General features: G+C 37.7%; 1 protein-coding gene across 2 annotated transcripts in view; it reads right to left on the bottom strand.

Annotated features, from left to right (window-relative positions):
* LOC124615298 (NSFL1 cofactor p47) overlaps positions 1–27,668 on the bottom strand; it is a 56,111-nt gene that overhangs the window by 15,721 nt on the left and 12,722 nt on the right. For both annotated transcript variants that reach the window (XM_047143085.1, XM_047143084.1), the window contains exons 3-6: positions 27,460–27,621; positions 26,202–26,305; positions 15,203–15,350; positions 9,155–9,292 (exon numbers count right to left, since the gene is read on the bottom strand). In XM_047143085.1, coding sequence (XP_046999041.1) covers positions 9,155–9,292; positions 15,203–15,350; positions 26,202–26,305; positions 27,460–27,621 — 552 coding nt within the window. The remainder of the gene's footprint in view (positions 1–9,154; positions 9,293–15,202; positions 15,351–26,201; positions 26,306–27,459; positions 27,622–27,668) is intronic.

Raw genomic sequence — 27,668 nt, forward strand, 5'->3', positions numbered from 1 at the left:
AGTCCACAGTAGGATAACAAAAAAAGGACACTAATTGCTAAAAATAGAATTATTAGGAAGTAAATGATGGTTTAATAGTCCTTTTCAACAACAGTCTAAAAGTTGTGTGTCATCAGCCTTTCCAATATGAAGCCCACATGTAAAACACAAGATACTTCAAAAGGTATCTGAAACCCTGTTGAAAATACAGATACATGATTACTTCAAAGACACCACAGTTTACAAAATGCACACAATTAAAAAAAATTGAAACATTGGCCTGATTTATGATTTTATAATGGTACGCACTGTATAAACAAACATGTGATCTTTACCAAAACCAGTGCACATTCTAGAACATTTCCAGCTTCAGGTTTGATAATGGATTGTTACTGAACTTCCACACAATTTACACTTGTGTTAGTTATGGTTACATGATTAGTAAAGATATTCAGTCATGAGCAAATGAACTAAAGATATCTACTGTACTGGAAACGCAAATGTTGGCATGACAAATGTAAAAGTTTAGTGCAACACGTGTCTTGGAATGTATTAGAGCTTGTACAAGCTATGACATGACAGTAAAGCACAGGGCGGGCAGCCAGAATGATGTCAGTGCATTTGATTGTGGGTAGACAACATATGCGGCACTCAAATCTACGGCCATGCAAGCACTAGGCTTTTCACATTCCACAAGGTTAAGGGTACACCGTATTCACTCGAATCTAAGCCACACTTTTTTCCGGTGTTTGTAATCCAAAAAACCGCCGGCGGCTTAGAATCAATTGCAAATCAAGCAGAAGTTCTGAAGAATGTCCGTAGGTGCTGCCACAACTAACTTCTGCCATTGAATATATGTAGTCCTACACAGGCATGCTTTGCAGGCATAAAGATAAATACTGGCATCAAAACCTCTGCCTCAGTAAATAAATTAAAATAAAAGGTAGAAGACGAGCTTTTTTCTCCACCCCGAGTTTCAACCACTACATTTTCATACATTATCCAACGAAGCAAATAGAAATTCCGCATTGTTCATCTTCGAATGTAACAGCCTTTCAAATATTCATGGCAACAAAAATAAATTTCTTTACACAAAAATACCAAAAATCCACAACGCTTTAGAATTGTTGCACGAGTTGACACACTGGGCTCATTAAAACTTCACGTAGCGGCACCTATTGCTTCGCGGAATTTTCTGAAGTGCTTGTTGGTGTTAGTGAACCATAATGAAGCACTTTCATTATAGTGGCAAATTCAAGAGGGGAGTTCTTTTGTGGAACAAAGTTCTAATCGTGCTGCAGGTCTGCGATATGGGATTGATGAGAGCAACGTCAGGCGATGGTGACAGCAGAGACAAATTATTTGAATGTTCAAGTAGCAGGAAAGCATTTAGTGGGCCAAAGTGTGGTCGACATCATATACGAGATGTGATTTTAAATGAATTTGTTAAGAAACAGCGTCAGAAATTCTTGCCTCTGAACGCCGAAATTTTAAGAATTAAGACACATGAAATTGCTAGAGAGCAAAAATCAAAAATCAAAAATTTTAAGGCCAGTCGCAGCTGGATTGATCTGTTTATGAAGCACTGGGGTTTTTCACTTTGGAGGCGAACTTCAGTTGCAAGAAGCTGCCGAAAAATTAAGAAGAAAAACTTGTGGAATTTCAGCGCTTCATAATTAGGCGGTGCACAGAAAAGCAATACCTTCTTGGTCACATAGGAAATGCTGACCAAACTCCCGTATATTTTGACATGCCGTCAAACTACAAGGCTGACACCAAAGGAAAGAAAGGCACAAGTGTTCTTACATCAGGGGGTGGAAAACAGTGGATGCCCATCACACTTGCTTGCAACAGCAGATGGACATAAATAACTCTCATTCATAATTTTCATGCGAAAGACTTTACCGAAATCGGAAGTGTTTCCAAAAACTGTAATTGTACGAGCAAACGAAACTTGGTGGTTTTGGGAGGACATGTTGCTGGAATGTATTAGGCGTGTGTGGAATCGTTGTCCTGGCGCAATGCTTCGTTTACGCAGTCTGATAGATGTGTATGCAGGTCATACAACACCTCCAGTAAAACGAAAATTAGAGGAAAGCAAAATGGATTTGGCAGTAATTCCAGGCGGGATGAAGCCAATTCTGCAACCACTTGACATCTGTTTGAATAAACCATTTAAGGACAAGCTTAAATGCATGTACACAGACTGTCTTTCGAAAAGTGACAGACAACTGACACCAACAGGACGTATAAAATGCGCAAGTTTGTCACAAGTATGCCAGTGGATTTATGATACATGGAAGTGTGTTCCAAATCAGACTGTGCAGCAAGCATTTAAAAAATGTTCGCTTTCCAATGCACTACATGGTATGGAGTACAATGCTCTGTATGAAGAAATGAGCAACAAAGAATCGAGTGATAGTACCTCAGAATCATGACTGACATTTTAAGCATTTTGAGTAAGATGTATACACACCTAATAAAATTTTGTCTTAAATTTCAGCATTTCATTTCTAAGTTATTTTCATTCTTATTTTATAAGTATTGCTACTCTGCATTGAACAGGATAGAAAAGTGTGCAGAGCTGCATCAAACCAATCTATGGACTGAAGACAACAACAACACACTCTGCATTTGAAGTCATCACTAAAAATCTACTACGAAAATCCGACTGGCAAGACTGTTTGGCATGTATGTCAATATTGCCAACTCTATGTTCTGAATTTTTTCCTACCTGTGACAAGAAATGGTTGCTAATAGAAACTTTTATGAATCATGAATCACATGCAGTATTCTCTTCAGCATAAGAATAATACAAATGTAAACATTATGTCGTGTATTCTTTCGTGTTTGCTGCTATCTCATTTAAATCCTGTCTGCCCAATAAACTACGAAACTAGAGTGAGACAACAGCAAACGCGGAAGAATACATATATCATGTCATGTTTATATTCATATTATTCTTATGCTGAATAGTGATACAGTCAGAAATGAAGCACGGCAACTGACTAGATTTTTAAATCTAAGATGACTCTTAATTTCTGGGCAGCATGAAATGTACTAAAGAGACATCTGCAAAGATTTTCAAACGGAGAAAATTTTTTGCTAAACTCTCGTTCAGAACAGCTTCTATGATGCGCAGTCTATTATTTGGTGGTTGTTGATCATTATCGAAGCAGCAGTGTAAGTAACAACAAATAGCAGTCTCTTGCCATCGTTTCACTAATGAGACAATTCCTCTCTTTTTTTTATTGTAAGCGGCGGTAGCGTGCACAAAAGCAAGCCATGCTGTTAGCGGTGACAGGTCACAAACACTCATTATCAGAAGTGACAAAAAATTCATGACACAGTACAATAATGCACTTTCAACTTAGAGTGATGTAAAACACCTATAACAAAGAGAACGGCTCTTACCAGATCAAAGCAAAATAAGTAATCGATTCAAACCAGACGAAGCATGTGAAAAAGGAAGGGTACCAGTATAAATACGGACGGAGTGCCTGATGCATAGCAATGGCTACCTGGTAAAGCTTAACTGCTAAGCTTACGACTGGAACCACACTTCTGTAGCTGTACCTTCATCCATTCGACCTAAATTGTGTCTCGTATTACAGTGGACCACGTTTGTTTTGATTTGAAGGTGCGGTCTAAAACTTCTCTCCCCTTGAATTTCGAGTCTCAAATTTCAGGTGTGGCTTTGATCCAGGAATTTTTTTCCCCTTGATTTCGAGTCTCATTTTTCAGGTGCAGCTAGGATTTGAGTAAATACGGTACCATCGGTATCTTGATTCAGCGGAAACCTCCACTATCAGAGTCAACTGTGGGAAACATACTGATGACAGGTGTCATAATAAATTATTACAGACAGTAGTGGTAGACAGATGGGCCACAATGCAGAAAACAGACATGCCAACTTTCAAAAGTGAAAAATCAGGAGAATTTGAGCAGTATACTATTGTGAATTACAACACATCACTGACGATTAAAGTTGCAATAATTCAATACCTGTAACAACTGACTTACATTTGCTGTATTATTTACATGTAAATACTAAATAAAGGACATACCTGAGCTTTTGGACTGTATAATTTATCATTCAACATGCGGAAGAACATGAATGATGAGCTCTGCAGTTTTTTTTGGATTCACACGCATTCAACTGAAGCACTCTCGAGAGAACTACAGTTCAAAATTACGATCCAAGGAAGCAAATTAACGTCTATTAGATTTCTGTTTTGACATTAGCATAGTTTTTGCACGAATAAATCACTGTTAAATGATCACATGTTTTCATTTTATAATGCAACCCATATTTGCATGGCATCTTTTATCCATAAGACATTTTTCCGAAACTTAAATCAATTTTATACAGGATGTACATGTTAGGCTTAGCAAATAATTTGAATAGTTTTATCAGTCTGCATTTGTCTGATTATGGTAGTTACTTATTCAGCACACACCCGTAGCTGACTTAGCCTTCTTCAAAAACTCTGAACTAAATTTCTGCTCAAAGCACTTGCCTTTTTCAACTGATTTTACAATTAAAAATTTCTCCAAAGACGTTTCTGAAAGCATGGACCTGAACTGAGTTTTGGTCTTTGTAACTGAGCTAAAAATTCTCTCACATTCCACATTACTATGTGGAATTGACAAAATAGCCAGCATCCCCTTGCAAGTTTATCATATTGAAGAACCCCATCAGCCGATTTCATCCGACCTACCAAGGCCCACTGAACATCAATTCTCTCTGCTGCTACATTGGTTTCTTCCAGCTGAAAGTTACAGAACTGAGAGTGGAGAATATCAACTTCTGTATCTACGTGTTCACTTTCGCTAACCAGAATATAAGGAAATCTGTTTAAAAAAATCTAAGGCTGGAAAATGATGCTTTGCCAATTGTAGAAAGATTTGAAACTTCTGCATGCATTAAAACTTCATCTTTGAATGGAAATTTGTGTATCATGTAATCACATGATGACAAGAAACATTTTCTTGCAGACTTAAAGAACATAAAATTTTCCTCAGGTTTCAAAGTGGTCACCAAAGCAAATGCAGAATTCCCTATCATCAGATCACAATCATCCTTTTGATTTAGTGGAGTGTGATAATCTACATAAAAAAGAGAGCTAGAGGTTTTAATAATGAGTGGACTCACAAATCTTGCCATCACATTCTTCAATAGTTCTTCCAAAACTGACCTCAATAAGTGGATATGTGGAGCACTTGACTGAAGAGCTACATTTGGGCTCTCAAAGATAGGCATAAAACTTGAAAGGAAAAGGCATAAAGATCTATGTAAATTTGACGACAGAAACATAAACTCACGTGATAAAGCATGGTCCACAGTGTCAATGGTTTTCTTTAAAACTGATGATTGGGTTTTTCTTTCAAGTGAGGAGTGAGGCGAAATCTTATCACAGTGCTTGGACTTGTGATATGAAGTAGACACATCTATATTTTGAGTGTGTTTTGGAATTTTATCATTCTTCAAAGTTTCCACTTCAGAATCCTTACTTACAATTTCACTCTTGAACAAACTAACCAAAGGGTCCCACTGCTCCAAAATCCTATCTAAACATCTTTTCAATGATAACCATCGTGTAGGCATGTTTCAGAATTTTCCTCATTTCTGTGTCACATAAAGTTTGAAACTTTCTAAATTTTTCTTTCCTCTTTGCACTCCTTTCCAAATAATAAAATATTTCAATAATATTTTCGTCAACATTTAAAGGCAAACATGCCGCCCCCTTCTCAGCAGTAAGATTCATTAGGTGACAAGAACAGCCTACAATGATTAAGTTAGCAATTTCTTGCTTCAAACATCCTGTCGCACCCTTTTTTAGCCCTACCATTACAGGAGCATTATTGGCACCAAAAGCCAGACAGTTTTTTAATGGAATACGGAATTCCCATAAAGCTGAAAGTAGAAAATCAGCAATATTAGCTCCAATGGCATCCCCTTTTAAATTAGGCACAGAGAGTAGGCAATTTTGAATTTCACGGAGTTCAGGGCTGAAGAACGATACGATAATAGGATAACTTAAAGTCTGTTTTATTACTACTATCTGTAGCAATAGTGAATGGATTCGACGGCAAGTGCGTAATAATTTTCGCTTTTTCTTCGATGCACATTTCCATAAGGATAGCGGTTGTTTTTGTTCTGGTGCACCCATATCGTTTCGTAATTTCAGAATCAGGAAACATTTTGCGAAACAAAAGCCCAGTGTGGTTGGCACAGTTTATAGTCAAGTTACGCTCTACAATAAATGAGGTAAATAAAGCCTCGGCATTCGTCACAGAATCTACATTATGGGGTTTACAAGAGAAGTTAAGTTTCTGGTTCCGTTCTACACAATGGACACTCTCCTTGTGTTTTTTAGTTTGCACATGTTACCAATGTCTCATTTCCCACCATGAGCCACTGAAAAGTCACATCTACATATACTAGAAAATGCAAAAGTTTGTCCTTCCTCGATTCACTTAAACATGGAAACTCTTCCTCATACACGTTTCTGAACACTGCATTGTATTTCTTTGTGATTCTGCATGAAAAATAATCAACATCTCCAAGATAAACGGCCAACAACTGCTACAGAGTACACAAATCGCGCAGCAGAACCAAGAACACAATGGTCCTACGTTCTAGACAATGCCCTTGTAGCAATGATGCCAACCCTGGCGCACAGTTTCCCCTTATATTGCACTTCAAATTCCCCTAAATGATTTACCACACCGTTGGGTAAGCGAGCGGGGGAGGGGGGGTTAAAAGGGAGTCAAGAACGAAACTGTCGAGCAGAGGGGCGGGGAGGGGATGGTAGTAACCCTAAATATATTTCCCCCTGAAACATTTATCCCTCTAACTTCCTCCTAGGCAGCTTAATTCCCCCTAAATTTAGGGGGAAATCCCCCAACTTGGCAACACTGCCTTGTAGACACAACAACGCTAATCACTTTGCTTGGAATAACTATCGACTACTCCTTGTCCATGATAACTTTACAATTGCGCTGGTGCAACCAGAAGCGGGGGAAATTGGCACTAGTTGAAAGACTTTCATTTGTCTCCAAATGCTGCAACAACGATAAGTTCCTTACTTCCTTGTAGATACGAAGCGCGAGCTATGCCTACTGCTGCTCCTGACAGCCGTCGCACAAATCTTCCAAGTTAACATAGACAAGTAGCAGCCATACCGTGTCATCCACCAATCTATCGAAGGCGAAGGATTTTTAAATAGTAAGGAAAGTATAAGCTGCTCTGAAAATCGGGAGATCAGTCTTCACGGCAGGGAGATCGGGAGGAAGAAGGAAAAATTGGTAGTCTCCCACTTACATCAGGAGAGTTAGCACGTCTGAGAAAATCACTTGTCAGTTCAATGGTGAGCACCACCACCACCACCACCACCACCACCACCACAACAACAACAAATGATTAGCAACCATTCCATCCAGGGCCACTGACCCACACATGTATCCCTGCTCACTGTATAACACAGAAATAACATGATAAAACTGCCATTGGGCACTCAAAGCATGGGAAGAGTCTTGTCAAATGACAAGTTGCTGCACACAATGGTAAGCACAGTAGGCAGAGCAATACATATTACTATCCAATAGGAACCATGCAATAAGATCCTGATATGTCTGCCACTGTCTCTCAACAGCAAACAATACATCAAACTACTATCAGATCATGTAAAGCCATTTGTCTGTCTATTGCAATCTACAAGTGACTTGTGCCCTCAACAGTACAATGTACCACTCCTAAACTATGTCAGAATAGTTTTAGTAAGAATCCATGGATAATTGGGTACTTGCATAGGCTTTCATATCACCTGCCCTTAATTCTATTGAGGATTACACCATCAAGTGAGATATGTGTATCCAGCTCAAACCAATCCCTGTGAGTTAAGGGTAATAGTCAAGGTGTCACAGACCTGGATGACTCTCCAATTTTACAGCATCTTGTGGAGTCAACACCATGATTCATCACCACTGTCATCAGTAAAAAAGGGAGTTGTAATGGCTACTAGCTACGCATTTCTAATTCGACTGCTCATATGAGTAGTTCAGAACTCCAAGTAAAGAATTTGAAAAGGATAGTTGTTAAGCTGTGATGCTGAGTCACAGACAGGCAAAACAAAGAAAGACTGTGAAAAGTAAGATTATGGTAAATGATGCATTCACACAGACGATCACAGTCACTGGCTACTGAGGCCAGTCTGGCCTCGTTGGTCGAAAGCTTACTTCCTGACAGTCCTTTTGTTGTACCTATCTGTGACTCAGCGTCTCTGCTATATGGTGAGTAGCAACTACCCTTTTCATAATACTGTCATAGTCCAGCCTGGATTTTCCATTGCTTAAGTAAACAATTTGATGCGATATAAAAATTCAAACAATGTATGATCTGTTACTACAAGAGAAATTCAATGCTAACACATTTCCTGGGTGTCCTTTTACAAGATGGACGTGCTTTTTAAAGTTGTGTTTATGTATCTATTACATGCAGATGATTTTTAACAGTGTGAATAATACATACTCATTTTACTGTTTGTATTCCCAAAAAAAGGAAAATATTGCCATCTCAAGCTTAATGATCAGAAATTTATGCTCGTCTTAATTCTTGACTTGCTTTCAAATAACTCTAGATGAATTGCGTGATTAAATGCTGAAGCCCACTGTTACACTCTACAATTATGCTGGGCTGAATATCCTACAGATAACTTTTAACGCTCAAGGCAATACAGTTCTTCCTAATTTCACAATGGCTTGAATGAAAACTATTTTATGGCAGTGGAGCACCTCATTAATGGCAGTGAAATATTCTTTTCAGCTCTGCTTGCCACTGTTGTCTAATAGTTATTTCAAAGAAGCATAATATGAAGTGAAAAGAATGTTTGGAAACAAACAAATGTACAGGTCATTCAACTGCAATGCCCATATGACTGAAACAAGAGAGACTAGGAAATATCAAAAATAAGGGAAAGGAAATATTTGTATGTAGCCAATATTCTCAACAACCCCCCCCCCCATCCCACCCCCCCTCACCACACCAACACACACGCGGAAGAGAAAGACCTTATAACACTGTGGGATTATCTATACAACAAACCAATTTAAATTAAAGACCTTCCAACCAAGCAAATGATAGTAGCAATAGATAATGTCCACATCTACAAACCTGCCTAACAAATGGCCCTTTCCTGAGAAAGCCCGGACTTTTGGCTTTGAAGTAACAAAATCTTCATGGTGATGGTCCTCCATGTTTAAGTGGACTTCAGAGCCATTAGCTTCACGTAGCAACTCTTGAGGAATCTCTCTGGAAAAAAAAAAGAAAGAATCACATATATAATAATGAACTCCTGGATAGGATATAAGCAGTGACAATGCATCAGCCAAGACTCTAATTTAAAACGTGGGGTAGGGCAGCGGACAGGTACAAAAAGATGATTGCCTGCTAGTCTCAGACTTTTTCTTCTTTAGCAAATACACATGATACAGCATGACACCAACATAAGAAGCAATTGGCGAAAAATGTGGCAAAAAGCAAGGTGAGCAAAAATCTTAAGTGCTAATATCAACATCTTTTGTAACGAACTGTTTTTAGATGGAGAAAGCAAGCCAAATGGTATATGTGTTTCATTAGGATCATTGATGTTATTTTATTTCAATAAAACGAAATACATTTGGTGACAAAAATGTGCATTTCCTTGGGTCACAGGACAAATTTAAAGTACCTTCACTGATTTCAGAAATAACCTCAGAAAAAAGTAGGCCTATTTAAAGAAGTGTATAAGGCACGGAAGAACTGTATAAACCAGCACCATAGGTGACTGCCAATAAAATGTTGTTTCTACTATGTTTGTTATTGTTGGTTGTTACCTACTGTGTCATACCTATTATTTTAGAGGTATTGTGCTGAAATCCATCCCTCATGAGCTCTGGCCTCCTGAGGAGCACCACAGTCCTTGGTCTATAGATAAACCACAAGAATTGCTGCAACAGGCCACACACAAACAGATCTGGCCTGGGGGCAGATCGGTGAGACTAGATCTAACAGGAAGGGCCTGCACATTAGTGGGAACCAATAGGCTTCAGATTGACAGGCCCGATCCATCAGAGGTACCCGCAGAAACAGCCTGCAGTTTTGGCCCGCCACGGAAATCCACTCATGCAGCCAGTTATTCACGAGTCACAGACAGCATGTTGATGAAATGAGACCACACTGACCAATCCATGCAAAAGTTACCTGCCTCTTGTCGGCAGCAGCTAGGCTAGTGGCAAAAAGTGGTGACAGCACTGACTGCAAGTTGAGGGGAGAGGTGGGAAGGGGAGAAGTAGTAGTACTAGTAGTAGTAGTAAGAGAGCAGGGAAGTAGTGCATGTATTCAGCTGCATCCAGCCAGTGACCATCCTGACACCTCAGTAAACAAACCATTTCATCTACCAAGACAAAAATGAGATTTTTCCAGTTTTTTTTATTTTTTAAATTTGCCTGATTTCTCTGACATGCTTGAAATCCCCTGATTTCCAGAACCTGCAGCAACCCTGAGTGTACAGTTCCTGATCATGAGGCCGTGCATCACTGTCCAGCATTAAATGCCAAATCATACAGTGTATCATGAAGTGAAGGCATGTGACAGTTTCAGTAACCAGTCTGTCATGTAGCAACAAGCTAAGCCAATACTGGGTTTCTCCATCTCCAGTCCTTCCATTACATAATCATCCATGGCAACATGAACACGATACTACACTGCACAAGCACCCTTCACAGTTATTCATATAACATTGAGGAAAGAATATGGACACTATATCATCCCATCAACGTGTACAATAAACACAATATGATTCCAACAGTCAAGAAGACAGAAAATATAAATAATACAACAAATGCTGTGGAAGAAACAGTGTATTTTTATTGGGTAATAGTCGCCGTAGAAGTGTTGCCCATGAAATAAAAAATGTTAACAACAAGGTAAGAGCCTTAGGTTATATCAAACCAGGTGCTCACACTGACCAAGTTCTATCAACAATAATCGATACTTCTAAAATGGTAATGAAGAGAGACTACATTGTGATCTGTGGTAGTTCAAATGAATTTGCACACAACAAAGGTTTGCCTGCTGCTAACATTTTAAGAAAAGCTCTAAACCACCTGAAGCATTCTAAAGTAATTATAGTTGATATTCCACAAAGGCAGGACTTAATACACTCCTCATATGTAAACAATGCAGAATAGCTACAAGTAGACATTATGCAGAAATCTGCAACAGCTTTGCAAATATTCACAGGATCGAAATACACAAATATGGTAGAGAATTTTACACCACTTATGGCCTTCATGTCAACTGGCACTGGAAAAATCATCTAGAGACTACAATTTGTGACATCATTGCAAATGCAAGGAGGGTTGTGAACTCCAAATCATCAGATTTGAACAAAGGGTCCACTGCAACACAAGGAAAGTTTAGGACTGGGTACAGACAGACTACATTGGACAACTGACTGGTGGAAAAAAAATCACTTCTTCCCAGTCTTTCAGTGTGTGGAAGCAGACCAACTTGGAGAAATGGAGAGTGAAAAATACCTTGCCCAGACCTTCGACTGAAATTTACTTTTAGAGAAAACTGTGTAACTGCTTTTGAAAAACAAAAACTGGCAATTTATCACCAAAATATTACAGGCCTCTACAGTAAGATCAATGAAGTGCAGCCTGATCAAATGTCTACGATCCGCAAGGTATAGATTATGCACATGTTCTATGCTTTAGTGAGCACCCTATTAATTCTGGCACAGAACAAATTGTGAGAAATAATTATTACTTAGGAACATTATTCTGTAGATAATATTAAGAAAGTTGTGGTTTGCCATCTATGTTAAAAACAGTGTTACATGTAGAGCAACTGGTGTGCAGAACTATTGTTTAGAGCAACATTTGGAAGTGTGTGCCATAGAACTGTCTTCAAATTATTTTCATATATCAGTAGTAACAGTATATAGAGCACCTCCAGGAAAGGTGCTCTCCTAATGTACATATTCAAGCACAGAAGGGATATGTTAGTGCTTTGGGACTTCAATGTAAACTTTCTAACAAATTCCAGAGACAGATAAGATCTAGAGAATTTGACATCCACTTTTAAAAATCAGTGTCACTTCATTAATGAAAAGATTGTACTTGGATTTGGCATTATCTAAATTATACACAGATCTCTGGCCTGTATCTTGGAGATGTGATTTAAAAGTCTGGATAGTTTCATCATTAATTATCCTAGCTATTTTCCAGTGGGGTCACACTCATTCTCTGTTAATAGTGAATCTTTGTCCCTCATGGTCAGAGAGATTATTCAGAACTTGCCTGCTAGTTTTATCACCTACTTTGATCTAGTCTGTAAATATATTATCAGTTAGTGTGCTTGTATATGAAATTGTTTGGGTAGGGAACCTGACACTACGGAAGCAAGATTATTTGTGGATGTCAAATTCTCTAGATCTTATCTGTCTCTGGAATTTGTTAGAAAGTTTACATTGAAGTCCCAAAGCACTAGCATATCCCTTCTGTGCTTGAATATGTACATTAGGAAAGCACCTAACTGCTTCACATCCACAAATAATCTTGCTTCTGTAGTGTCAGGTTCCCTACCCAAACAATTTCATATACAAGCACACTAACTGATAATATATTTACAGACTAGATCAAAGTAGGTGATAAAACTAGCAGGCAAGTCCTGAATAATCTCTCTGACTATGAGGGACAAAGATTCACTATTAACAGAGAATGAGTGTGACCCCACTGGAAAATAGCTAGGATAATTAATGATGAAACTATCCAGACTTTTAAATCACATCTCCAAGATACAGGCCAGAGATCTGTGTATAATTTAGATAATGCCAAATCCAAGTACAATCTTTTCATTAATGAAGTGACACTGATTTTTAAAAGTAACTTCCCAAAAAGGATATGTAAGATCCAAACTGAAAAACTCACCAAAAAGCTCTGGATAACAACCTGATTTAAGATTTCATGCAAAAGGAAATGAGAGTTGTAAATCATCAAGAAATTCAGACACCTCAATCAGTTAAATAACTATTAAAAACATTGTAATATACTAAGTCAAGTTATCAAGAAGACAAGAAGTTTGTATCTTTGCTACAAAATCAATACATCCAGTAACAAAATTAAAACTGTATGGGAAGTGATTAGGAGTGAGACTAGAGCAAATTGCCCCAGTAGGACCAAACACATTGTTCTCAACAATGAGAGAAAACAGGAATCAATGGCACCTTAGAAAAGGCCATAAAACACAATAAGGTAATGTACAAAATTCTTTAGAGCACACTGTACATGAAGTAAGAAAAACAACAATGTCTTTAAGAAGTAAAACTTCAACTGGTGTCAACAATGTTTCCGACAAACTGCTAAAAGGCAGCTGTAATCAGTTCAGTCAAGTCCTAGCTCATATATTCAATACAAGCACACTAACTGATATCAGGTACCTTCCCTGATAATATGAAGTATGCTATTGTGAAGCCCCTCTACAGAAAATGCAATGCCTCAGATGTTACAAACTATCATCCTATCTCTCTTTTGACTGCATTTTCTACAGATCTCGAAAAATTAATATATGCCAAGGTAACCAATCATTTAAAAACTTTGCAATAATTAGTAAAAAACAGTCTGAATTCAGAGAAGACATCTCCATAACCACAGTTATATTTTCATTTACCAATAATGTTTTGGAATACTTTGAAAATAACATATTGGCTGTTGGCAGAATTTGTGATCTGTCTAAAGCATCTGACCGTGTCAATCACAGAATACTTATAGAGAAAGCATGCCACTATGGAAGCTGAGGACAAATCAGCAACTGGTTCAAACCATATCTACAGAAGAGACGACAGAAAATAGTGATAGGTGGTAACAACATCCAGGTAGGAGGGGTAGAGTCTGACTGTAGAACAGTATGTATGAATTTCCACAAGGTTCTGTTCTAGGTCCCCTGCTTTTTTCTCATATGTATTAACAACCTAACTCTGTCCTCAAACAAAGCAAGGAACTTTACAATGTTGACAAATGACTCAAGTATTGTGACAGACAATAAAACATCCACTGACCTAGAGTTAAATGCCAATACAGATGTTCTAAAATGGTTCATCAAAACCAATTACATTAATTTCCATTCAGATCACGAAAGCTCACAGGAGATTAACATTTCACATGAGAGCCAACATATACAGAAATTACATTGTTCAAAAGTCTTAGGTGTCCATATCATTAAGAGGCTTAACTGGCAATGCCGTATCACCAAACCCTGAAAAGGCTTAGCTCAACATCTGCCATCCAGATCACTGCCAAAAATGAAGCCATCAATGTCTTAAAATCTGCCTACTTTGGCTACTTCCATAAAGCATCTGCAAGTCACAAAAAGGTTGTCCATTGTGTGGAGGTACTCCGAGAATCTCATGTCATAATCTTTTCAAACAAATTGGGATACTAAACGCTACATCACAATCTCTATTTTCAATCATGACATTCATGTTTCGCAATCCTTCTCAATATGAAATGATCAACACAAGAAGGAAATATGACATACATTATGAATTGAAAAATTGGTCTCTGGTGCAAAAAGGTGTAAAATACACAGCACAAAAACCTTCAATGCACTTCTACGTAATATTAAATACATGGTAGTAACATACTACTTAAAAAGTAAACTAAAGGAGTTCTTGCTTGAAAAAAGTTTCTATTCTCTAGAGCAGTTCTTTACCAGAGACAGATAAGATTATTTCCCAAGTATGCGTGCACACATTTACTCTGTCTGGTAAAGTTGTGTTTTCTTGCACTAATCTAAATTAAATGTAAAACCAGGTATTAATAAAGATCCAACCACAAAATGATTTAAACTTTCTCATACCACAATTTTAATTTTATGAAAAAGACTTGAGTGACAAATAAACAGGGCAGTTAAATTTTGCTTTCATTATTTTCAGCATTTGAATTTGTTAGTTAAAATTTGATGTATCAATTTTTTTTCCTATGACAAGGGAAGAAGGATGTGGTTTCAACACTTACACCACTTGAATGAAGATATTAAGTTCTTAATTTGGTAGGTTTTGAGTGGTGAATAATTAATTAATGACACATTCCATTGGTGTATCAGCTGGTTAAACTGTTATACAATCACGAAGGAAATGGACAGATTTTAAACTAAAAACCTCTGCTGATAACTTACCCTCTGCGCACAGATTCCAAGAACTCACGATTTTCAGGATTTGTATATTCTCTCAATGGGCCATCATCAATGCTGAAGCCTTCACGCCAGAGTTTTAATGTGATTTCAGTATGACGATTCTGAGATGAACGGGATGCTCCACCAACAACTGTTTAATAAAAAAAAAATCACTTTCAAGCAGGCTATTTGATAAATTGCACATTTAAGTAACAGGTAGTACATATGTAGATGTACAAGTTGTATATCACAACAAAAAAAGCAGTAACAGGTATGCTGCATGTATGGGGAGGGGGGGGGGGGGGAGTCATTTCAGGAACAACGGACGTATAGGATTCAGCCTCACAGGGTGCCTGACAGTAACACATGCGTTACCGGTATATGATCAATAGCACATTTTATACACAAACATTATTTTGTTCTAATTAGGATGCTTCATTTTTCTGTTCTTACAGTTTGAAATGACACTGAAATATACACAGATGATCTGCAAACCACACAATTGCAAATTTACCTATACTTGCGTAACTTTATTTATATTGTTTTTGTTTAATCAATTTTAATAATATTTTATGAAATCACTTAACATATATAGCCCTCTGCCTATATTTCACAAACATAAACAAATTCTGCTTTTTGCTCGATAAATAACAAGTTTCACAAACAAATAATTTGGAACATTTATAAAGTATTATAATTTATACTGTATTATGAACAAGATAATCAAAAACCAGAAATAATATTTAGATGAAAACTAATTTCTCACATGTCCAATTTTTGCTGTAATTTTAGATGCTTTGGCTAATATTTTTGTTTTATTACATTCTAACATCTTAATTGCAGACTGTATTCTTTTTCTTGCAAATTCTTGTTCTTGTTGTTTTTCAGTTTCACTTGGTTGTTTCCTTTTATCGTCTTTATTCAATGAACTTGCTTTACACACAGACAGAATTAAACTTTTGTCGATTTTTAAACTGTGAACACTGTCAACATCATGGATTGCAGCATATATATATGTCTTTGAGCAACAAGACTTTTTGCATTCTGATTCTGAACAATACATTCAGAATTTATTGAAAAATGTCATTCGATAACTGTATTTCCATGCAAAAGTATTAAGATGATTTTGAGAAACTCTACAAAGTTATAACATTCTTTTTTTGACAATTTAACCACGTTCCTCCAAAATCCAACCATACAAGTTTCACTTCTTTTGAAAAGTCTCATTTCTCTTAAAATATGAGCACTTCTACAAATATTGAAAAATTCTTGTTTAAAATGATCTGCTTTTATGCCACATAACCTTTCACCAGAGACAAGAATTTCAAGACATAATGTCAACCTTTTAACAGCCATTTCTTGATTTAATGCTACTGAAGGGTCCAAACATGAAATGGCATAAGTAATTTTATATTTCAATGGTGACCTTTCAAGTAACTTTTGTATCATGGGAATAACACGACAACATATTTCTTCTTTTAGCCTCAAGATGTCAGTCGGGTTCTTAGCTTTCTTTAAGGCATCTCGTGTAGTAAAATCCAATAAAAAGCACTGCACAGTGTCTTCTTATCCTTCATGTCAATTTTCATGAGGGATTTTTTGTTTACGAAAGTGTCTGAATTGACAACTCGCTGCATTAAAGAGGTGGTAAGAGTGAACAAATCATTGTACAAAAAAGAAGGCAAATGTACATCACTTTGGAAATCACGTAAAAAACTCTTCGAATGCATGCACAACCGCAGCAAAAAACAAATACAGTTTTGAACCTAACAGTTTTGCATTCCTGAATATGGAAGTTAATAGGAATATAAAAAAAGGGAGGCAGATTTCAGACTATCTAACAGATCAAAACGAAAATTTCTGTTCCGACACTGACAATGTTGAGTGTTGATGGAAAAAGTTCAAGGCAATCGTAAAATGCGTTTTAGACAGGTATGTGCCGAGTAAAACTGTGAGGGACGGGAAAAACCCACCGTGGTACAACAACAAAGTTAGGAAACTACTGCGAAAGCAAAGAGAGCTTCACTCCAAGTTTAAACGCAACCAAAACCTCTCAGACAAACAGAAGCTAAACGATGTCAAAGTTAGCGTAAGGAGGGCTATGCGTGAAGCGTTCAGTGAATTCGAAAGTAAAATTCTATGTACCGACTTGACAGAAAATCCTAGGAAGTTCTGGTCTTACGTTAAATCAGTAAGTGGCTCGAAACAGCATATCCAGACACTCCGGGATGATGATGGCATTGAAACAGAGGATGACACGCGTAAAGCTGAAATACTAAACACCTTTTTCCAAAGCTGTTTCACAGAGGAAGGCCGCACTGCAGTTCCTTCTCTAAATCCTCGCACAAACGAAAAAATGGCTGACATCGAAATAAGTGTCCAAGGCACTCAACAGAGGAAAGTCCACTGGACCTGACAGGATACCAATTCGATTCTACACAGAGTATGCAAAAGAAATTGCCCCCCTTCTAACAGCCGTGTACCGCAAGTCTCTAGAGGAACGGAAGGTTCCAAATGATTGGAAAAGAGCACAGGTAGTCACAGTCTTCAAGAAGGGTCGTCGAGCAGATGCACAAAACTATAGACCTATATCTCTGACGTCGATCTGTTGTAGAATTTTAGAACATGTTTTTTGCTCGAGTATCATGTCGTTTTTGGAAACCCAGAATCTACTATGTAGGAATCAACATGGATTCCGGGAACAGCGATTGTGCGAGACCCAACTCGCTTTATTTGTTCACGAGACCCAGAAAATATTAGATACAGGATCCCAGGTAGATGCTATTTTTCTTGACTTCCGGAAGGCGTTCGATACAGTTCCGCACTGTCGCCTGATAAACTAAGTAAGAGCCTACGGAATATCAGACCAGCTGTGTGGCTAGATTGAAGAGTTTTTAGCAAACAGAACACAGCATGTTGTTATCAATGGAGAGACGTCTACAGACGTTAAAGTAACCTCTGGCGTGCCACGGGGGAGTGTTATGGGACCATTGCTTTTCACAATATATATAAATGACCTAGTAGATAGTGTCGGAAGTCTCATGCGGCTTTTCGCAGATGATGCTGTAGTATACAGAGAAGTTGCAGCATTAGAAAATTGTAGCGAAATGCAGGAAGATCTGCAGCGGATAGGCACTTGGTGCAGGGAGTGGCAACTGACCCTTAACATAGACAAATGTAATGTATTGCAAATACATAGAAAGAAGGAACCTTTATTGTATGGTTATATGATAGCGGAACAAACACTGGCAGCAGTTACTTCTGTAAAATATCTGGGAGTATGTGTGCGGAACGATTTGAAGTGGAATGATCATATAAAATTAATTGTTGGTAAGGCGGGTACCAGGTTTAAATTCATTGGGAGAGTCCTTAGAAAATGTAGTCCATCAACAAAGGAGGTGGCTTACAAAACACTCGTTCGATCTATACCTGAGTATTGCTAATCAGTGTGCGATCCGTACCAGGTCGGGTTGACAGAGGAGATAGAGAAGATCCAAAGAAGAGCGGCGCGTTTCGTCACAGGGTTATTTGGTAACCGTGATAGCGTTACGGAAATGTATAACAAACTCAAGTGGCAGACTCTGCAAGAGAGGCGCTCTGCAGCGCGGTGTAGCTTGCTCGCCAGGTTTCGAGAGGGTGCGTTTCTGGATGAGGTATCGAATATATTGCTTCCCCCTACTTATACCACCCGAAGAGATCACAAATGTAAAATTAGAGAGATTAGAGCGCGCACGGAAGCTTTCAGACAGTCGTTCTTCCCGCGAACCATACGCGACTGGAACAGGAAAGGGAGGTAATGACAGTGGCACGTAAAGTGCCCTCCGCCACACACCGTTGGGTGGCTTGCGGAGTATAAATGTAGATGTAGTTTGTCTTTAACAGCTTCTGATAGGGCTTTAAAAGTAAGTGAATTAGAGTTTTATTTTGAGCCAATTGAGAAACATAATTTCTTAGATGTGGAAGAAGTTTTAGAGCTCATTTGGCCACATTTGCATTTTCAATTCATGCCACAGAATTCCTAAGGAAAATTTGAGGAGGCTGTATATTCTGTATATTGATCTCTCTGTGTAGGCAAATCATGAATCAAATAATACAAGGATCTCCAAAATTGTGTGATTCCCGTGCCAGTTTTGAAAGCTCCATGAACTAAATGTAGGTTGAAACTACCTAACTGCAAGAGTTCCATGTTTTCAGAAATTTCTTTTAACTCATTACTGAAGTCCTTACAAACTAAAATTCACATTTGGTCCATCCATCAACAACTGAAAAATTTTTGGAGGGTTCTGCAAATCATAAGATTCTTTCAAGTCATCTAGTAAGTAACTGGTGCTTGTGTGTTGAATAAAAGCAGAGTCAAAATATTGGTTTGAAACCTGTAACTTATTTAGATCCCAAAAACTAACATGAAAGTCCACTTGTATTTTTCAAGGAACAGTATTTAAACTTTCATCAAATTCAGGAAGAACTTTGCCATATTGTTTAATCATGTAAATAAATTTGCCATAAACAATACTACATGCAATATTTGTTCTATGCAATTGCGTTTTCACAACAATTTGATTGTATGGAAACATTTGCGGAAATGATGATATGCAAGCAGTCACAACTTAGGGCTTGACAAAGGATTATAAATTGAACGGAAGCACCACAAAATTTCAGCTTTTATGACATTTTCTGATTATGAAAATGACTGCACTGAAAACAGTTTAGATGGCCAGTTTTTTTTTTTAACTGAAGATTTCATACCTGCATAATTCAATGATCAAAACAAAGAACAGATTAACTTAATTTAAAAAAAAAAAAAAATACTCCAGATTCAATTTGCATGGTAGCAGAGAAGATAAAATTAAAAAAAAGTGATGACCGAAATAGATCACAGCACTCTATAGGGAAATCTCACTTCGTAATGGCTCATTTTTATGAAGGTTGACACATTCGGGCGTAAAAGTTTTTGAGAATAATTTTAAAAGCAAAGATAATTCTAATCAACATCTTCCTCCCCTACATTTGCTCAAAGTCTCAAGGAATATGCTTCGATTGTTCATCATGATTAACAACCAAATCTTATAAAACATAGGCTTATCTTGTTCACTACTTTGGGATTGAATTTTCATTGCATCAGCTACTTGGCGTTGCATAAATATATTTATCGGAAAAGATTTCTGTTTGTTTGCGGAAAGTCTGCATTTTGGGCTTTAAGCAGGGCTGTCCAAAGCACTTTTCCCCAATGTCGAAATATTTAACATTGTGTTGCTTCAAGAGGGTAATGCATTCATTTATAATTTAGTGCCGTGCATAACCTAGGGATAAATTGACTTGTGCATACTCTGGAATCAAGTTATACTCTGTTTAGGCATGACTGAAGAACACTGCGCTCTGATACGTTACGAACTTGTTCAACTGCGCAGGTGATTCACACTATCTGTTTCCATTACTGATGGAAAGATGTAGATGGCACTAGTCTCAGAAAACATGTAACAATGGGTTCATTTAAGCAGCTGCCACACAGCTACTTTCAAGAATTAAAAATAAACAGGCGTTACTACGCATGTGCAGCTACGATGACATAGAGACTTGTGTTTGATTTTTGCAAAGCTTAAACGCTTCTCATCCCATTTCTGATTAGATTCCTGCACATAGTGGTTGATAAACATCTGATATGCTTACCTTACTATTAACAATAAAGTGTAAATGTGAAATAACTGAACATGGGGACTGCAATAGCTTTGAAACAATTGAAAAATGTGCCACAAACAAAATACGAGTCATGTGAAGTGTACTCCCACTCTAACTCAGACAGCTATGTGCATGTGCGAATATGAAACATTGGCAGCGGCAGAAAAATTTTTCTGGGTATATTCGGGCTGCTAGTTATCATTGCTTATACACCACACAGCCATACTCTAAGTAGCCAGAAGCAGAATGTGCTGCTTATACACAATTTCAGCTCTGTCTGACAGCCTATACTTCTTTTAAAATTGTTGTTGAAGGAATTATTCAGAACTGAAGAAAACCAACCTTCCCGCTGAATTCTTATATTTTCGAGGTTATGCTCACATCATTTTTTGGTTGGCAATCAGCATGTTAAAAAATCACTACCAAGGCTACACAAAATTGCATTTACAATTAACACTGCCAATGTAAAGTCATCCACAGGAACTATCTATCATTATTTCTAACAGAACATCAATGCCAACTCGTATGAAGCTTTAAGTTTGAGTTATCAAAATGCTCACAAGGGTGTGTTTCCTGGAAGACATTCAAGCAAAAGAAAACTTACCTGCGTAGGTTTGTATGGGTCACTTACTGAAATATACGAATTTAATGTAGATAAATACAGCCTTTCATTCAAGGAACGATTTCACACGAACAGACATTCCAATAACATCGTCTCTCTTGAACAGAGAACCACATTGGGAAAGAAATTACGTCGAGTTGTATGGATGAAGACATTGAGATAAAGACGGAAATACTCAGATAATATCGAAATATGTAGCCTAATATTTGAAGGCTTCTTAAAAGGACCATAACTTGATTTAAAAATGTTTTTGTATACAAAAATGAAGTGATGGATATCATTTTTTAAAAAATCAGGTTTATCGCAGAAATTCAGTCTTTTCCAGGTTTTTCCTATTTTTTTTTCTTTTTTCCCCCCCCAAAATTCAAGGCTTTCTCCTGGTCTCCAAGGTTTCAAGTCTTGGTGGTCATCCTGTGATATCACAGACTACAGGGCTAGTAAGCAAAAAAGGTAGAATAGAAAACTGCCTGAAAAGTAATGCAAACCATTTCGTTTTGTTTATTTCTCCTAGTATTATCAAAATGCAGACAATCAATAAATGGAATAAGTTTAGAATATGTATAATGTTAACTTTTTGGTAGATATTTCATGTGAGTAAAACAGTTTGTAATTTTGATTAGTCAAAATACGTTAAAAATAAATTTTTCTCAAGGAGCCTCTTTAAAAAAGGAGGCGTCATCTTATATTCATGGTTCTCTTACATTCAGGTAAATATGACGATGATGATGATTGATGATGATAATAATACATTTTAATATATTTTACATTTGTTAGCACATAAGAAAGAGTGTTGGAATTCTTTTATCATTGTTGGGTTGCTGTTATGAGCGAAATACTTACAAAGCAGACCTGTTAAAATTCTTTTAAGTTCGCCCATTAATTTGATGGAGTGAATGAATGAGTAAACCACTTTGCTCACATTCCTCCTCCCAAGGTTTTCTGTTAATATTATCTTCACTGATTTTATATCAATTTTGTTTTAAAGTTTCAAGGGCACAGAATGAATAACTAGTACTTATCTCCAAGAACTGACGTTTCAGTACTGCTGATAGACACATTAAAAGTAGTAAATCTACACCTGGCTTTGAGGACTGTTAGCTGCTTCTTTAGGAAGGAGATGACGGATTTGGAAAAGTGGGGCAAATCACTCAGACCCCAAGGCTGAGATGGACCCACCAGTTACGAGGTTGATGTGAGAGAAAAATGAAATGGGAGGTGTCAGAGTGTATGAGGTCAAAAATGGTACATTGGTAAACACTTCAGCCCAGAGGTGATAGAAAGATAGTGTGAGAAGTAAAGATGGATTGAGAGGAAGAGAAATGAGAATTGGAATGAATAGCACAATTAAGAACTAAAAGGAAAGAAAAAAAAATGAGACAGGGAAAAACGAAAGAGAGAAAGAGAAAAAGACAGACAGAGAGAGAGAGAGAGAGAGAGAGAGAGAGAAGAAAAAATGAACATAATAAAAGGAAAAAAAGGGAAGGAAATGCAGAGAAAAATAGGAAGCAAAAGGGAAAATTAGAAAAGAGAGGGAATTAAGAACTTGAGTACATAAGGAAATACTGCCAATGTAAACGTACATTAGAACATAAATAACCAAGTAAGGGCGGGGGTTTGTTAATGGACGAGAATGGTGGGAGGTGAACACACATTGGAGAACAATTTCCTAACTGCAGAGTTCAGGGAAACTGGTCCTGGATGAGAGGATTCAAACTGCAAATACTCAGGCCTCTTGAGACTTGCTGTAGAGCAAGCTCAGGAAGTATCATGAGCTTAGCAAGTTTAGTGAAGGTCATTCCGATATGAAAAACTATGGAATGAAAATGTTAGTTGCTAAACAACATGTGTGGTATTTTGAGTTGTTCTGCCTTTGACATGATGTAGGATTTGCCCATGATGTGGCAACAGTTAGTAGTAGTGGGAGGGACAGCACGGACAACTGCAAGGATATGGTTTGACAAGAACAGTTTGGGGGTTAGGAGGGTGACATTGGGTGATGTGGTAAGGATGTTGGAGGGAATAACCTAATTTCAAAGCTTGACTTGAAAAAGTCATAGGTATAGCAGAGGAACCTATTGAGGCACTGGAAACCTATCTGTTACTGGGTGACGATGAATGTACTTTTGAGTTTTCTGCAAACGGGAGCTGCAGTAGTTGCAGGGTAAGAGGAAGAGAATGACAGGAGATTTGTTTGTGGACAACATATATGCTGTAATTGTGAGAGTTGTTCTTCACTGGCGTCAAGACCACAACTACGTCATCAACAAATTTTTAATGAGCCAGAGGAGACTGCTTCTGTGTGTTGAGGGATGCAGCCATGAATAGGATGGCACGGGATGGCCCCATCCTGGTTTCCATTGAGACATCCCTAACTTGGATGGAGATCTGATCCTCAAAAGTGAAGTAGTCGTGGGTAATAATGAAACTGGCTAGTCTACCAGGGCTGCCAGGTTGCTGTGAGTCGAGTGGCAGTAGCCAGCAGTCAGCAAATCTTAGTTCTTTTTCAAGCAGCATTTGCTCATAGTGTGTCTGCTTTGTAGGTACATGCAGAGCCTTGCCAAGCATGACTAGGCTGAAGTACAAAATACACATACACATCCACACAAGCACAACTCACACACATGGTCACTGTGTTTGACCAGTGAGGCAGTCCAGGCTCAGTGACCAGAGACGATGGTCAACTGTGTATGAGAGTTTTGCTTCTATGAATATGTGTGTGTGTATGTTTATTTTTTTTCCTACTTTAGAAGAGGGCCTTTTCGCCCGAAACTCAAATATATAACTGCCTTTTGTTGCGCCTATCTACAACTTAATGTCTCCTCTATATAGTAAGTAGAAATCTCACCTTTTCATGGTATTGATACAGTAATTTTAATCAGCATATAGGAAGCATTCAATGCTAGCGGTTTTGGTAGTGGACTGAGACTGTGAAGTTATATTACCAATTAAGGCTACGGGTGAATGAGAGGAATCCTTGACTCGGGCAGTGTAATTGAATTTGAGTGGGGGGAAGGAAAACTCAGAGAGATTTAAATGAGAGGTTTAGAACTAAATGGGGGTTGGGATTATGAGGTGTTGGAGTTTGATTACAGTTATGATTGGGCTAGGGTGGGTGATGTGCTGGAATTAGGAGGGAAGTAAGGTGGCCAGGCTAGGCTTGACAGCTAGGAGTGGGGTTCATTTGGTGGCTATGTCATGGATGGTGTTTGCTGAAGAGTATAGTCACAAAAAATAAAAGTGCAGAAACAAAAATGCAGATATAAACAAGTCAACTATTCTGCAATTTTAAGTTTTTCATCTCCAAATCTTCCACAGAGAAACAATATTTAATCAATCCATTCATCGCTTCTATAATTTTTCCTCCACTGGTTAGTCTCTAAATTATGAACAGATCACAAATCAATTCACTAACAGTCTTTGAAAGTTTTAGAGACTTTTTGTTTAGTTCTTTGGTTTTCCCAAAACAGAAACTGATGATTATCCATCAATGTACTCAGTTGAGGTTGTGGTAAAATGTGTTGCATGTAGATTTTGTTGAGATGCCATTACTTTATTTCGTTCTGACTCTTTGGGACTCAATTGAACAGAAAAAGGAGGAAGTGGGGGGGAAGGGAGGATTGTAATTGATGCTTCAGAAGACACATGGGTTACCACTCAGTAATGTAATGATACATTTGTGTGTTAAAAACTACCTCATTGATAAAATGGTAAGTAAAGTAATAGATCAGCGTGTGAACACACATTACACAATTTCACATCTTAAGCAATAATTATTGACAATAGTTCATCAAGATGACAAAATAGAAAGAACTGACAGCTAATTCAGTACTGCTTCTAAAAATCCAAACTCAGTCTCAATTGCTGTGGCAGCATGAAGAATTTATTTCCATATGAACCTCCCGTTTGTGTGGGTCATGAATCTGCGTTACTGGAGAGGCTAAGGCAAAGAGTGTACAGTACGGCCGGGCACCAAACAAATGTAAAAAGGTACCAGAGTATGTTACAGAGATTTTTTCTCTCATTCTGAAACTATGGTCAGGAGTTAAAGCATAACTAGAGTGAGACACTTTTCACTTTTACTGAAAAAGCTCAATCATGACTGTCACACTGTAAACGTTATGAGCTTTATGCTCACTTGATTGTTACAGATGTAAAAAGAGTTTTGCTTAAAAAGCCATACTGCAAGCGAATGTTTTGATCTGGAAGTTACAATACTGCAGCCCTGTTAAAAAATAGTGAATTGCATCTATCATGAGTTTAGCAAGTTTAGCGATGGTCATTCCGATATGAAAAGCTATGCAATGAAAATGTTAGTTGCTAAACAAAATGTGTGGGATTATGAGTTGTTCTGCCTTTGACATGATGTAGGATTTGCCCATGATGTGGCAACAGTTTGTGGTAGCGGGAGGGAGGGGGTGCTTGGAACAATCTTCTTAACAACATGCTTACTTCGACACTCAGTAAATCAATTCTCACCAAGACTACTGAAAAACCCAAAAAATGTTTATATTCTTGACAGTGGGAGAATCAAACAAGAGGTGACAACCTACTACATGTTATCTTGACTCACCATAACGTGAAAACTGATACCTGCCTTTGTTTACAAGTAACTACAGTACATTATTTTACAAAATCATACAATGAAATCTGAAGGGAATATTCACTGAATATGCTTACAAGTGCTACACATATACTATAAAATACCTTGAGTGTCACTGCTGGTCTGTCCTAATCTATATCCAGTTCCTGAAAACTTTTGTTTCTGCCCAGGTGTAGGATGTCTTGGGTCCACAACTTCTGCTCCATGCCTGAAAAACAGACAAATGTAAACAAAACCAGTCCTCAACCTCAGCTCAAATTTGTATAAGACAACAAACTTCATGCACAATTGGAGTCTCCTTGAATGGCAATCTTCAGATGCAAAAATCACTCTCTGTACATCTGTATAAGTTTATGATGTACAGCAGTAGTCAAGAAATGCTAGTACCATTAAACACAAACAGAAGAGGAATACCAAGAAAAAAAGAGTTCTTATTAAAGTAAAAGACATGACACAGCAGAGCACTCCATATATATTTTTAAAAAATGGGTCTATCATTATTTCTGACCTTTGCAAAACAAACTTGTTCATATAAGCTGCTGAGGTCTAAAATATACACATTTGAATATCTACCTGAGGATAGATCACTCTTAACTGAATAGAGGCTGCACTGAGCAGCAGACAGACAGATATGCAGAAAAGGCTGACAGCAATTTAGCTTTGAGCAAAGATCTTCACCACAGACCAAAGAACCACACACAGATCATATGCACACAGCCACTCATTCTCTGGAGACTCAATTGGACCACGATGTAAGTAGAGAGTGAGCCGCTGAGAGCACAAAGAATCAAGTGACTGCACTCTTTGTGGGTTTCTTACAATTAGGCTCTTATGATTATGTAACACCACAGAACAACAAATGCATATCATCAGGTAAACCACTGATGCTTAAAACAGGTCGATGACTGCATTAATCTTTCCCTCAAATACTGACAACAAAACTTTGACACTACGGGGGGAAAAGTACCACGATTAAACTCTGAAATGTGAATTCTCCCAATGGAGTCATTGTATAAGGAGCTGTTCTTAACCTCTCCATAGGACTTCAATAACCTCAATAGCTAGAGAGAGTTTCCATCGCTTTCTTTACATAGCAATCCCAAGAAGAGGCTGTCACTATTATAGATTTCACTTAATTTGTTGTGAAAGTGTAATGTTTTGTCTTATCTTCTTTGTTTAGGGTGCTGGAGGTGATGTTTCAGATGTTGTACAAACTGCTTGTAAGTAATATATAAATTCTATATTGAACCTCCCATGATAACAGGAAAAACAAATAGAATCTCTCTCTAAAGTTACTTAATTCATCACTTGTAAATGTGTACAATTTTGTTATTAATAGAGAAATATATTTAAGGTACATACTCTTGAACTGATTTAAACATTTCTGCCACAATATCTTTTTTCTTCTTTCCAGGACCAACAATTTGTTGCCCACTATGTTCAGATCCACCTGCATAGAATGCCTGCCCTTCTTCCTCATCAGAACTGGTGTCATTCTTATGCAAACTTGCCACTGTTGCAAACCTTGAAGATTGAAATAATATGTTTCAGAAACTCTGAGCTTCTTTCTC

The sequence above is a fragment of the Schistocerca americana genome, chromosome 5 (genome assembly GCF_021461395.2).
Source record: "Schistocerca americana isolate TAMUIC-IGC-003095 chromosome 5, iqSchAmer2.1, whole genome shotgun sequence".
Taxonomy (NCBI): Eukaryota; Metazoa; Arthropoda; class Insecta; order Orthoptera; family Acrididae; genus Schistocerca; species Schistocerca americana.